Source organism: Cetorhinus maximus, chromosome 14 (genome assembly GCF_964194155.1).
Source record: "Cetorhinus maximus chromosome 14, sCetMax3.hap1.1, whole genome shotgun sequence".
In the NCBI taxonomy this organism is placed as follows: domain Eukaryota; kingdom Metazoa; phylum Chordata; class Chondrichthyes; order Lamniformes; family Cetorhinidae; genus Cetorhinus; species Cetorhinus maximus.
In genome coordinates this window covers 56,688,259-56,703,611 of record NC_135892.1, presented here as the reverse complement: position 1 = coordinate 56,703,611, position 15,353 = coordinate 56,688,259, and the positions used below count along the sequence as shown (strand labels likewise).

General features: G+C 38.7%; 1 protein-coding gene across 4 annotated transcripts in view; it reads left to right on the top strand.

The window, feature by feature from the left end:
* Positions 1-15,353, top strand: part of cfap36 (cilia and flagella associated protein 36) — a 137,646-nt gene that overhangs the window by 42,074 nt on the left and 80,219 nt on the right. For all 4 annotated transcript variants that reach the window (XM_078556967.1, XM_078556968.1, XM_078556965.1 and 1 more), the window contains exons 4-5: positions 6,397-6,511; positions 12,983-13,070. In XM_078556967.1, coding sequence (XP_078413093.1) covers positions 6,397-6,511; positions 12,983-13,070 — 203 coding nt within the window. The remainder of the gene's footprint in view (positions 1-6,396; positions 6,512-12,982; positions 13,071-15,353) is intronic.

Below are 15,353 nucleotides of genomic sequence, written 5' to 3'. Positions count from 1 at the left end.
CATACAGCCCATCTCCACACTCTGCAGCCCTTGTGGCTGCCTCCAAAATCTTTCCGGGACAGCAGGCTTGACTCCCGTTACACCCCGTTTCCCCCCCACCAAAAGAACCAAAATTGGAGCATCCGGGGCACTTTTACCTGGGTTGAGTTTTTGGAGCCAGGAATTTTCGCAACTCTTGGGATTGAAAATTCAAGCTATAGAGTACTTTGTATCAGTGTTTAATAAGGAAAATTATGCTAACAAAAAGCAATAGAAGTGGAGATAGTAGAGGTAATGGATGGGGTGAAAATTGAGAGGCTGGATATGCTAGAAAGGCTGGCTGTGCTTAGAGTGGATAGGTTGCCTGGCCTGAATTGCCTGCCCCTAAGTTGGCAAAGCGAGTGGGAATAACAGAGGGGATTGCCATTAATCCTCTAGTCTTCCCAGATGCAGGGAAGGTGTCAGAGGATTGAGTGTGGCAAATGCGACACCCTTATTCAAGAAAGGATGTAAGTACGGTCCTAGCAAATACAGGCCAGTCAGTTTAACGTTAGTTGTGGGTAATGATTTAGAAACCATAATCGGGGAAAAAATCAGCAGACACTTGGAGAGATTTGAGTCAATTAAGGAGAGCCAGCACAGATTTGTAAAAAGCATATCATGCTTGACTAATCTGAGTGAATTTTCTGATGAAATAACAGAGAAGTTTGGTGAATGGAATGCAATTGATGTTGTCTATATTGATTTTTAAGAAAGCTTTTGACAAAGTTCAACATAAAAGGCTGGTTAATAAAATTGAGGTTTGTGAAATAGTGGGGTCAGTGTCAGCTTGAGTAAGGAGTAGTGAGTTGTGGTAAATGGTTATTTTTCTGACTGGAGATTGATTGGCAGTGGTGTTCCCCAAGGGTCAGTGCTAGGACCACTGATTTTCTTGATGGATATCAATAATTCGGTTACTGAAATATAGAGTAAAACTTCAAAATTTGTTGATGATGCCAAACTTGGAACAGTGGCAAACATTGACAATGATACATATTGACAGCAACAGAATATAGATAAGCTAGCAGAATGGGTAGAGAGTGGCAAATGGAATTTAATACAGAGAAGTGTGAAGTGTTGCAGTTTGCCAGAAGGGATAGGGAGAGGTAGTATAGAGTCAGTGGCATGGTTCTGAAGAGCGTGCGGGGACAGTGTGACTGGAAGCCCATATGCATAGACCATCAGAACTTGTTGATTGATTTACATCATTCTGGTATTTGTTTTACACGAACAGCATTCACCCTTGGCCTTCCCATCATTTTTAAGTATTTTCTGGATTTGCACATTGTTCAATAAACTAACTAACAGTCGAAGTATCTTTTTAACCAAGTGAAATGGTTAATGCAATGCCAATCAAACTCTGGCCTACAATTGAACAATTTAAACTGTAAAGTCTTGTTCCTTCAGATAGGGTGATGATAATAACAAAATTGAAGGATGCCACATTTGTGTCATTGGCCAAGGAGCAAAATTGTGAGCTGGGGATTTTGTATGTGCTTATATAGTACTTGCAAGATGAGGTGATGAAGCAGTAATGTCACAAAAAACTTCTCTTACCTGTTGATATTTGAGCAAATCAGTGGTTAGTTGTAAGCATACTTCCTACCAAAATAAACAAGTAACCAGAAACGTGTGACGACTTCTGTAGACGTAATTAAAGTGCATGATATATACAAGAATTAAGAACCATTGAATAGAATGGTTACAGCACAGGAGGAGCAGGAGGAGGCCATTTTGTCCGCTCTGTCCATGTGCACTGTGCAAGAGCGATTCAGCTGGTTCCACGGCCCTGCCTTTTCCCCATAGCCATGCAATCTTTTTTTCTCGACAGAAAATTATCCAAATCTCTATTGAAACCATATTTGCATCTGCCTTCCATACTCTCAGTGCATTTCAGATTCTAACCACTCGCTGCACAAAAAGGTTTTTCCTCATGTCATCTTTGGTTCTTTTGCCATTCACGTTAAATTGGTGTCCTCTGCTTCTCAATCTTTCTACCAATGGGAACAGTTTCTCTATCTACTCCATCTGACTCCCTCGTGATTTTGAACAAGGGTAACAGTTTAAAAATAAAGGGTTTCCCATTTAAGACGAGACAGGAATTTTTGGGTCTTTGAATATATTCAAGGCAGAGTTAGACGGATTTTGATCATCACTTGGCCAACGTCGTACCCATGCTGCTGTCATCCCTTTTATTACATGGGCTTTAACTTTGCTGACCAACCTATTGTGCAGCATTTTATCAAACACCTTTTGGAAGTCAATGTACACCACATCAACTGCACTACCATTATCAATCCTCTCTGTTACCTCATCAAAAAACTCAGTCAAGTTAGTTAAATCTGATTTTCCTTTATCAAATCCATGCTGGCTTTCCTAATTAATCATGTAGATTTGCCCCACTGTTTGTTTTCATTTCTTGAATTTCATGGGCCTGATGTCTTGGATAGGATTGCTTCCTTCTTTGGTGGCAAAGGCATTCTGGCATTGGTGGATTTGTGTTCTAATTCAGTCTTGACTTTTTATTTGCCAAATTAGCCTTCTTTATGACCTCTTGCCTGATAAATTAGGAATATTAGAAAGTTTTGAGGGGAAGTGGCTCCTAGTGATCAAGAACAGGAATCTGACAGTATTCTCTTTCACAAACTGAAAGCTAACTAGGAATTAAACTTAGGACGTTTTTACCTGGTTGGCTCAATTACTTACTGTCATTGCAGTTAATTGAAGCAATTGTAGACTTGTTAAACACTTCATTTTTAAATAGCATTTCAAATGGAAAATAGCTGGGTATAGTCAGAGTAACATGAAAATTTGAACAGATATTCGATTTGTAAAGAGTCTGTTTTTTATTTTTGGACTGTGGCTTTAAAAAACCACCATGGCTGCAATTGAAAGACATGTTCCCTGGAGCAGGAAGAAGGAATATCTACAATGTTGCTATCCTGGAACATCAGAGAACAGGATGGTGCCGGAAGTGGGCTCTGGACTAAGAAGAACTGCTTGACGACAGCATTTTAATTGGCTTCTGACCAGGTGACCAGGGTTTTGTTTGGTAACAATGCAGGCAGAACAGCTCCTAGCCTGAAAAGAGGGAAGACCTGAAACCTCTCTCCTGTGTTTGTAATATTCCAGCAATTCTGCCATAATAGCTAGCTGGCTATCCCTCACATCTCTGTAACCTGCTTTCTCTGAAAACCCTTCTCAAGAGGAAAGGGGGAAACTCACCAGTAGAGACATTGAAAAGCAAGTTTTTCAACCAGTGAACCACAGACTGAAAGTGTCGGGAGACCACCTCATGTCATCAACAACAAACTGCAAGGAATTTGGAAGACATCAGTCAAAATCAACCCATCTAATCCTGTACTCCGGATTGGAGCTATTTAACTGTTTTATCTCACCCTTAAAGTGTGTGTGTTGGGGGGTTTAAGTTGTTGAGTTAGAAGTTAGCAGTTCATATTTCTTTCTTTTGCCATTAGTTAAAGGCAATTTGTTCAATAAATAGTGATTTACTTAAGTTTACAAACCTCGTGCTTGTATTCTGTTAACCTAAATTAAACAGTTAGGTAGAATTGGGGCAATCTGGTGGTTTGGTCAAACTTTTCACATTTGTCGCGGCTTGGGGAACATTTGGGCTCGAAATTACAGCGCACTATCCCCAGTGAGTCATGACATTCAAGTCAACAATGCCTCAGAACTAGTATCTTTGTTTTAAGACAAAAATGTATTTTGGTCTGTGATGGTAAATTTTAAACAAGTCTAATTTGGGTTGTCTTCTATAGTGATGCTTTGGTTCAGATATTAACAAGAGAAGCAATGAGGGTGTAGGCAAGTATGATAGCACAGGGAGAACCTGGCAAGGGTGGAGACATGGAGATCTTGGCATTGGCTGCAGTCTGGATAAGAATGGCAGTGATCAGGGGAAGGGGAAGCACTTTATTGGTGTGGAGGAGAGTGGTCTGCCATCTATTGGAGAAGGTGGAGGGATTTCTGGCTGCAGTTGTTTATGATGGAGAGGGGGAGGTGCCCAGTGCCAGGAAGAACCAAGGCTTCCTTGTGAGGCCCAGAGGACATCACTATCTCTTCAGATCAACAGAAAAACATGAAAAATAAATATAATACTTAACCTTGTGGACCTTGGGTCGAACAATTTCCCAGCAGGTTTTACCTGTTAGAGAAACCGACACTGCCCCCCCCAGCCCCATCCCATATCACAAAGCCCAATTTGTATATTTAAAGTAAGAACCCACTTTCTTCCTGGTGGGTGACATGCTTTTTTTTATATTAGTTCATGTGATGTGGGCGTTGCTGGCTAGGCCAGCATTTATCTGCTCAAAAGAGCGTGTAAATATAGGGACACATTAAGAAGTGTTATAATCCCTGTAGAATCCAGCAAACCAAAAGAACTCAATTTACCAAACGACCCCAACAAGGAAACCAATGGACAAGATTTCACTGTTCAAAACTTTTACTGTAACTATAAAATCCCAAATCAATGTGAATTAACATAATTAACAGGCAACTTGTTGTTGAGTGTAACTATAAATTACAGATTAAATAGCAAATAAAACTGAGAGAGATATCTCAAATTTTCTTGGCAGTCCACTCAGCATGTATCGTCAATCTCAGCCCCAAAGTTCTTCAAAATTCTGTTTTTCTCACAAAGAATTCTAGTTCTTCTTCCTCCAGGATTTAGCTTGATCCTGGGCAACCACAACACACTACCAACCTGAGTTCAATGGGCACAAACTTCACCAAAATAGCGCACTTCTGCAGAATCTCCTCAATTCTACTAACGATGGACTTGATGGCATGGATTCACTAATGTTATCTCCAAGGAACTGAACAGCTGCAGCAACTTTGTGTTCAACTGTTCCCATCTGTTGGATCTAGCCTCTCTTCAGCCTTCCTGTATTGCAGCATTGGGATCATCATTTGAGCCTGGATGTCTGTGTCCTTTTATCTGGTTTCAACCAGTTTCAGTTTCTCCAGAAGTTTTTGTCTCCAATCTTAGTTTCTGTCTTAGTTTCCCTAGAAACTGGAAGGTTAGTTTCCTTTTTCAGTTTTCCTTTTAATTAGAGTCTGTCTCAAAGAATAAAAACTTTGAAACAATGGATTCCATCACTGAAGGAAGCAAGATTGGTGAATGCAGGTGTTTCCAGTGAATTTTAACTGCCTGCCATCAAGCCAACCCCCACTGGCCCAGTTTCCACCAGATTTAGACAGTTAAAATCAAGCCCTTTATTTCAATATGAAAATCGCATATTCCCTTGTAAAAGTCAAACTCATGTAAAAGCGGACCCAATGATTTTTGGCCTAAAAAAGACACAATTTTTCATATACCTTGTGTAAAAGACGACTCTAGGTTTCAGGGATCAAAGCCCAAAAATTTGGTTCCAAGGTATAATCCTAGAGATGTTAATGGTTCAATTTCATTGTCAACGTATAAGTAGTAAAAATTTCTATATTTAAGTTTTGTTTTTATTTATTCAAATTATTAAATTGACATGATGAAAATTGATATGAATTCTTTAGTGGTCTTGGTTTTTACTTTATTCCATTGTAACCGTATTTTTTTGGCCCAAATCAAACACACCTGACAACCCCTCAAATATTACCTGTATAAAAGTTGACTTCATGACTTTGGCCTAAATTTTGGTCTCAAAAACTCGACTTTTACATGAGTATACACAATAAGAAAATTGATAATATTTACAAGGATGGCATGGATCCATTCATGCCATCTTGAAGTAACAGAAACAGCTGCAACAACTGCATGTTTGCCTATTCCCAGCTGCTGGATCCAGCCTCCACCTTCTTTAGCCTGCCTGTACTGCACCACTGGGATCATCATCTGAGCTTGGATGACTCTGAATCCTTTTATCTGGTTTCAACCAGTTTCAATTTCCACAGAAGTTTTGATTCCAAATTTCAGTTTCAGGCTTAGTTTCCCTTAGTTTTTGTGTGTAAGAATTAATTACTCTTCTGAATTCATTTGCTTCTCAATTTTCATGTGTTTTTGCGAAACAACTGGTTTGAACAGAAAATTAAATAGTATATAATTTTTACAGTGTTATGCATTATTTGAGAAATTGGTGCGCTGGGTTTTGATGTAATCTGCTATTAAATAGTTTAATTAAGTGTGTCACTAGCCTTTAACAAGCCCCTTTAGCTCTCGCTCCTCCTTTATATGAGACACTCTTTAAATTCTGCTTCTTAGGTCAGATGACCAAAAGCTTGATCAATGTGGCGCAGTGTCATCTTTTGTTTTATAATACTCCTGTGAAGTACCTTGGGATATCTTATCATGTTAAAGGTGCTATACAAATATGTTTTTTTTGTTTGTTTTATATTTTCAAAATAAGCTTTCTTTTTTAATAGCCTGTCTTCCAACCAGTACTAGCTGCAGAAGATTTTCAAGTCTTTAAGTCACTGATGTTACAGAAAAATGTTGAACTGCAATTACAAGCTCTTCGGATGATTCAAGAGAGAAATGGTAATAAGAGCAAGCAAATGTTAAATTAAGTTATAAATTCATGTTATTGTCATGGAATATTTTAATTACCGAATCACTGTAGTGTCAAAACTGATGCTGATAAGGAGTATCAGATTGCCTCAATAGCAAATTTTCATTAAAAGCATTATTTGGTCAGTCAGAAAATTGCAGGAGTTTGTTGGGAAATGTCTAACATTCATGAAAGGCGATCAAGGTATCGTTAAAGTTTGTGTTTTCGATGGTGGTAGGAAAGCAATTTATAAGCCATCCCTTCAGCTGCCAAGCCCTCAAGTCTGGAATCCCCTCTCTAAACCTCTCTGATTCTCTGTCTCTTTCCTCCTTTAAACCTGCCTCTTTAATCAAACACCTGGTCATATGCCTTATTATCTCCTTTTGTGGTTTGGGGTCACATTTTATTTGATAACATTCCTGTGAAGAGCCTTGGGACATCTGACTACATTTAAGGTGCTATATCATATGCAAGTTCTTTTGTAAGAACATTGGGCTTGCTCTCCCAACAAATATTTGTTAAGGAGCCAGACATAAGATAAAGAATATATCAGGGAAACTCAAGATCTGATTGAAACGTATAAACTTCTAACAGGGCTAGACAGACTAGATGCAGGGAGGATGTTTCCCCTGGTTGGAGAGTCTAGAACCGGGGGCCACAGTCTCAGGATACGGGGCAGGCGATTTAGGACTGAGATGAGGAAAAATTTCTTCAATCAGAGGGTGGTCAACCTGTGGAATTCTCTACCACAGAAGGCTGTGAAGGCCGGGTCACTGAGTATATTCAAGAAAGAAATTGATAATTTTTTGGATATTAGGGGCATCAAGGGGTATGGAGAGAAAGCAGGAATATGGCATTGAGATAGAGGAACATCCATGATCATATTGAATGGCAGAGCAGGCTCGAAGGGCCGAATGGTTTACTCCTGCTCCTAGTTTCTATGTTTCTGTTGCACTGTAAAATTAGAACTTGGCTGACTTGTTCAACTCTGTTCACGTGGCATTGGTCCATATCCCTTGATAACCTTACTTAATAAAAATCTTTCAATCTTAATCTTGAAAGCTTTGATCGACCCAGCATCTACAGTCTTTTGGTGGGCTCTGTGCCGCATTTCTACTACCCTTTGTATTTAAAAAAAAGTACTTACTACTTTCATCTCCTAAATAGGTTGCATCTCATTTTAAAATTGTGATGCCTTGTTTTGGATTCCCCAGCAGAGGAAATAGCTTCTCTGTTCCTATTCTATAAAATCCATATATCATTGTAAACATCACAATTAGATCCCCCTTAACCTTCTAAATGCAAGGGAAGACCATGTATTTTATGTAAACTGTCCTCAAAATTGTAATCTTTCAAGTCTTTGGTATCATTTCTGATGAGCCTGCAGTGTACCCCTCGAAAGTCAATATATTCGTGGGAAATAGTGTCCAAATTTGAACTCGGTACTTCAGAATGGGTCTGACCAAGGCTCTGTACTACTGAAGCATAACTTCCCCTCACTTGTATTTCAAGCTCCTCGAAATAAGTGCCAACATTCCATTTGCTTTTATGAATACCTTTTGAATCTGTGCACTAGCTTTTAGTGATTTGTGTAGCTAAACACCTAAATCCCTTTGCTCCTCCAGTTTCTCGTCTCTCGCTATTAAGAGAATATTCTGATTTGCTCCCCTGCCCACACAGGCAGCACTGAGCGCTGCAGCATGCATTTCACGCTGGGCAGGTCTTAATTGGCCTAGCAGCGTGAAATCACGGTCGGGCCCCGATCATGGTCAGTGGACGCTTTTGCGGCCGCTCCCCAGGCCTGCCTGCTGCACCCGCCTGACGAAGGCAAAATTCTGCCCCTGTTCACACATCACCTTGTGCTCACTTACCTATATTAGCTCCCAATTAAGCAATATCTTGATTTTAAAATTCTCACCTTGTTTTCAAATCACTCTGTGGCCTTACCCTGTTCGTAGCACGCTCGCCTTTGAATCAGAGGGTTGTGTGTTCATGTCCCACTCCTGGAAAAACCAAGAACTGTGATTGTACTCGAAAGAAGTTGCAATCTGTGACTGTTGGTAACTCGAAAGAGTTTCCCTATCATTGTAATCTCTTCCAGCTGTACAACCCTCTGACATATCAGGATTCCTCCAATTCTGGCCTCCATTGCATCCTCAGTTTTAATTGCTCCACCTTTGATGGCCACTCCTTCAGCTGCCAAGCCCTCAACTCTGGAATTCCCTCTCTAAACCTCTCTGATTCTCTATCTCTTTGTTCCTTTAAACCTACCTCTTTAACCAAACGCATGGTCATATGCCTTAATATCTCCTTTTGTGTTTGGGGTCACATTTTATTTGATAACGTTCCTGTGAAGAGCCTTGGGACATTTGACTACATTTAAGATGCTATATCATATGCAAGTTCTTTTGCACTGTCCCTTTGTAACTTTCTGTTCCCATCTACACAACTTAATGTGCTTCCTAATTTAGTGTCATCTGCAAACTTGGAAGTACAATTCTTTTTTCCTTTGTCTGAACCACTGATGTACATGGTGAAAAACTGGGACTACCGTCCTGATACCTGTCAGAGTACATTCCCAATCGGAGTGCATTCCCTTTTTTGTTGTTCTTTGCCTTCTATCTCCTAATCAATTACCAACCCAAGTCACAAGGTTGCCTCCAATTCCATATGCTCTCATTTTGCTAACAATCTCTTGGTGGAACCGCAAATTTCTATATAACATCCAAAAACACGCTAAAATAAAAACAGGAAATGCTTAGGCAGCAGCTAAAAGAAAAACAGAATTATTCTTTCAGGCTGATAATCTGGAAAATATTTTCAACCTTAAGTGATATAGGAAATTACTTGTGTATGCATTTGGTATCATGAAATTACAGATGAACAGAACAAGAAACTAAATACCAAAAATAAAAGAAAACTAAGTAAGAGACAAACAGTTTCTGCAAAAGTGCCTGTGAACTGCACTTGTAAAATATCTCAGTTCTAAGGTGGAAAAATTATCATGAACACTAGCTGCAGCTGGAAGCAAAACAAAAGATATCTAAAAGGCTATTTTAAATCTTTCTAAATGAAAACTGATAAACTTCAAAGAAGGAATATCGAACAAACACTTAAATTTTTAGGTCTCTTCATAATAGATAAGGAGATGTTTATGGTGCAGAAGAAAGCCATTCAGTGCATTGTGACATTGCTGGAGTAATCCAAAACTAACATACCTCTTTTGCTATGTACCCATAGCTGTACATCTTCCTCTGTTTCAAATATTTATAAAAAATGCAATGTCTCTGCCTCAGCAACATCCGTGTGATAAACCATTTAAGTCCTATAATGGAAATTTTATTTCAATTACTTCTTGTCATTGACTCCCCAACCAGTGATACACCCTACTGGAGCCCTACATAATTTTAACCCCTTTTAGATTTTTGTTTAGCTTACTTTGTTCCAGAGGGATTAGTTCCAGTATTTCGATCTCCCTTCATTGCCATTGTTTCCTACCCTTGGCATCACCTTGCTGTGTGCACCTCATATGTTTTCTGTGGTTCTCATGTCCTTTTTATAATGGTTGCCCAAATCTACATGCACTATTCCAAACAAAAGATTTACACAAATTTATCATTCCTTCTTGGTAAACAAATCTCCAGGACCTGATGGTTTTCTCCCCAGTGTGTTAAAAGAAACAGGTGAAGGAATTGCAGCTGCATTAGTCTTAATTTTCCAAAGCTCTTTAGATTCAGGATGTGTGCCTCTGTACTTGCATTAGAGGCCATACAGCGAAGGTTGACTAAATTGGCCTCTGGGATGAGGGGATTGTCCTATGATGAGAGGCTGAGTAAATTGGGCCTATATTCTCTGCAGTTTAGAAGAATGAGTGAAAAATACAAGATTCTGAAGGGCTTTGATAAGGGTGGATGCTGAGAGATTGTCTCTGCAGGTCAGGGATTCTAAAACTCAGGGGCACAGTCTCAGGATAAGAGGCTGATTATTTCGGACTGAAATGAGGAGAAATTAATTCACTCAAAGTGTTGCGAATCTTTTGAATTCGCCATCCAGAGGGTTGTGGATACTGTTATGACACAGCATTTGGTAAAGGCTGAGTCATTTAAAATCCCAGAGGAACACTTTAAACAACTGTCATAACCTAGATTTTCAATTGCTATGTTTGAGATGCAACTCTGAATTCGGAAATGAAACCAAGCCTCCAGAGGTTTTTATATAAATTAAATTAAACATTTACTAATTTAACAACAAATTTAAACACATACACGTCTACAAATTACTACCATAATAACTTTTAAACAAATCCCCAAATTAATCACTCCTAAAATTTTCACCAAGGCAACAATAACCCGTAGACTTAAACAGGCACCAGGCAAAGCACATTTTATCTTACGAATTCAAAATGAGGTCCCTTTCAATTTGTTCCTTCGCAGATACAGTGGTAGTGCTGCTTAGATATTACATGCCTCTGACTCACACACAAAACTCTGTTCTATATATACCTAGCCTTCCCTTTGAATGTAAATTCTCATTGTATCACCAGGCCTTTTGAACGCCACCTCTTCTAACAATAAAACCCCTTTCATTGTACCAATTTTATTAGTAATATAAACATATTGCTTGGTGTCTCCGGGCTAGGTGCAAAATTTCACCCCCAGTCCTTGAATGGTTTATTCAACAAAATGCAAATGTACCCTGTACCTTAGTGTTTAACATCTCAAAACCACTATACATGAAAGCACCCAGACTAGCTGGCTTTAATCCAATTAAGACACACACCCACAGGCACAGACCCTACGACAAGTTCAATTTAAAATAATTTCCAATAACATTATATAGCTTAATATTTTCATGACAATACTCTATTGTTGAATATATTTAAGGCTGGGATAGACAGATTTTTGGTCCTCAGGGAATCAAAGGATATAAGGAGTGGACAGGAAAGTGAAGTTGAAATCCAAGATCAGCCATGATTGTATTGAATGGCGGAGCTGACTGTGCAGGCCATGTGGTCTGCTTCTGCTCCTATTTCTTGTGTTCTTATGTCATTGCATTATTTATGAAGGGAAGCAGATTAAAAAACAGGTAATCATAGACCTGTTGGTTTAACGTTAATTCTAGGAAATTACTGGAGTCAACAGAGACGGAGGGAGAAATTTTAACCTACAGAATGTTTGAGTTGCGTGGGATGTTAAAATGTTAAAAATCTTGAATGCAAACCTGATCTGCCCACTTCCAGTTTTAATGGAGGATGCACAGTGTGTGGCAAACAACCAAATTGCTCCCAGGTTCCAGGTCAGTCATTTAATCACTAATTTAAATTCTACTCTAGCCAGGCATGTTCCCGGGCCTCAGGAAATCCAGCACATAAAGAGAAGTGAGGACTACCAGTTCCAGCACATCAGGGACACAAGAAACATGAGTGCTCCCTCCATTGTCCCTAGCCTGCCAAACATAAGCTGTAATCCACTCCCACGATTGGCCAATGGCCACACTCCTCTGCATCCTTGTGATGAGATCCCTCCCTGTAATCTGATCTCCCATGTACCTCCATTGTCACAATCTCCCACAGACCTGGCCTTCACCGACTTTCTGACCCCTCTTTCCCTCTGCGTTCCCTAGCTGCAACTCCGGATCGCCCTCTGTTCCTTCTGATGATTTCTGATACCCGCCCAATCTGACTTTCAGAACTCCCCTCTGGGCTTTCCTATCTCATTTCCCTTTCCCATATACCCCAACTGCTCTCCAGCTAGCCTTTCCGATCTTCTTCCCAACCTAGCCTTCGAACTCTGCCCTCCCTCTAACCAACCTCCGACCTCTGAACCTCTTCCCCAGAAGTCCAAGAAGGTAGGGGATGGTAGAGGAAGGAACGTCTCAATCCTTAAAGTAGAGAACCAGCAGATGATATGAAAAGGAAATCTGTGATACAATAATCACACATAGGCTTTGCATAGATTGAACCTTATTTGCCAAAGTAATGAAATAGTATTAAACAGAGAGATAAAAACAAAAAACTACTGCGGATGCTGGAAATCCAAAACAAAAACAGAATTACCTGGAAAAACTCAGCAGGTCTGGCAGCATCGACGGAGAAGAAAAGAGTTGACGTTTCGAGTCCTCATGAGGACTCGAAACGTCAACTCTTCTTCTCCGCCGATGCTGCCAGACCTGCTGAGTTTTTCCAGGTAATTCTGTTTTTGTTTAGTATTAAACAGCGCCTGTTTCCATTGAAATAGTATTAAACAGCACCTGTTTCCATTTGTGTTAAAATGTCTTAATGTGATAAATCACTACAATAATTAATTTCCCCTCATGGAAAGGCTACTTTTATTATAGAACTTTTGCATTTAGCATATTAAACTTATGTAACAAGATTTGAAATAGTGGCAAAATAGCTTGTAGTAAGGAAATGTTAGATGGTTACAAATTGACCATAAAAAGATGTTTTTTTTGCTTGGCAGGAGTTCTACCTGAATGTTTGACAGATGGCGAGGACAAGATCAGTGAATTGGAGCAACAGGAACTTAGGATATTAAGAGAGGTGTTAAAGTGAGTAATTGTGTTAGATTGCATCCTGCCAGTAGTATACTACTCATCATTTATTAAAATTACTAAGTTAGCTAAGGTAAAGCATTGATACAAAACAATGCAGTTATCAGACTTTAGTATTGTTGATAAAAGGAGACATGCTGTTGAAGATTTTCATCTTGTATTCATCAGTACAGATACAAAAATGCCAAATTTCAAAGGGATTAACAATTTATACTGCATGAAAAAAGGGTGCTGATTGGTTGAAGTGTTGCAATGGAGAATGCACCAGGGAATAATTGTTCCCCACACTTTTGTTTAATTCAAAAAAGGCGCAATGCCTGAACATGTTCCTTTTGCCTGCAGAGGGCAGCTCCCTGCGTATAAATATATGTAGCTTCTCGCATGTGTAAGGGAACCACATTGTGAGACCGAATGATAAAATTAAACCAATATATAAACTGCTAATAGTTAAAGGATAATATTAGCACATAGTTCCTTCACTGCTGGGTTTTATCCAGACCGATCGATTGATCAAACCATTCTTTAAAAGCACATAGTGTGATGAAAAAGGTTGCTGCAGCTCACCAGCCTTATTTTAAACATATTATGTCCATTCATTGAGTGATTTGACCAGTTAGTGAATATAGGGTGATACACTGTTGTGATACAAACCCCACTTCTCACCATGGTGTAAAACCTAGTCCAATTTAATTGACAATTTGTAGGTCAGAGCAAGCTGTTGTGCTAAATATTTCTAACTGAAGAATATTTATTCTTAATGAGTTTGGATAGGAACGATATCCCATCTCTTCAACTGAATGAAAACCATGGATCTTACCTTGTTTGTTTTGAGCTGAATGCTGATTGTAGCAGCAATCAGTTATTAATTCATTGTCAGCTTTAGGTACATCTATCTAACTTTAATACATACCATATTTTGCATCTGATGTGCCTCATATTTACAAAATTTAACTTCCAGTTATCATATTTCTTAGAACACTTCCTCCAACCATTCCTGATTTAAACTCTTTTGTCCACTTTTATAATGCAGTTTGCCCATGTAAACATTGTGAATGAACACGTTGAGGCTCATTTCTCAAGCAAAGAGTTATTTCGTGCAGTGAAAGAGGTCTTTGGGATTCTGGAGGGATTTGGTGGGATGGGTATATAGAGGATGTCTCCAATTATGGGGAGGCCAAAAGGGATGATAAGTACAAGATTTTCACTAACACGTCAAATAGGGAATTCAGGAGAATCATCTTCTTACACAGGGCAGTAAGAATGTGAAACCTTCTACTACATGGAGTAGCTGATGTTAATAGGATAGATTAATTTAAGGGGAAGCTAGATAAGTACACAAAAGATAAAATGTTGATAAAGTTAGATGAAGAAGGTTAGAGGGTAGAAGGGTAAAAACTCTGGCATAGACCAGTTGAGCTGAATCGCTTGTTACTGTGCTGTAAATTCTATGTAATACTATGTACAGATATAAGTATCCTCTCCCTTGGTTATAAGGATACTGCATCAAATAAATTTGATGAGATTCAATTTCATTCCTAAGAGGCCGCAGTGCAAAACTACCTGCTGTTAACTTATTAATTAGGTATCTCACTTGGTTCATAAAGATGGCTTTTGTGGGAAGTGAAAAGATGCACAAGGTACCTTTCTGAGGTTATTAATAAGGTCAGTAGGTCCTGGTTATAATATTATGAAAAGTTTACTTGTAATTGCTCTATGCAAGTAAAGTAAATCCTGTTATTACAATGTTCATTTCTGCACTTGAACAGTTTGTGGAATACATTACATACTTTTTTTTAATGATACAAAGTTTATCTTTGCAGAGCCTCAAATCTTATCTTGGTTAAGTTTGAGTTACTGGCTACAAGTTTAAGTTCCATCTGTGTATTATATAATACAGGTTTCATCTTTTTAAAAACATGCAACTAATGTCCATTTGATTAAAAAAGAAGTTTGAGTTTAACTTAAAATTTAAGCCTGAGGATGTAATAAATTCCTAATTTAGCCTGGAAACTTTAACAGCCAAATTGTATTTTTGAATTGTGCACACTAATTAAGAATTGGTAATTGGTTTGGTGACCAGAAAGGTGGTTAGATATTTGGAACGGTAAAATAATTGTGTAACATGACCTATCAGCAGATTTTAGTAAAGCTAGGCATTTGATTGGATGATTTAGGTTTAATTGTATCTGAAGAATTAGTATCAATAATTTATGATTGAGTAATTATTTTTATTCAAATGATCTGTAGGTTAAATTGTTAAAGGACCTCTTTTCGTATTGT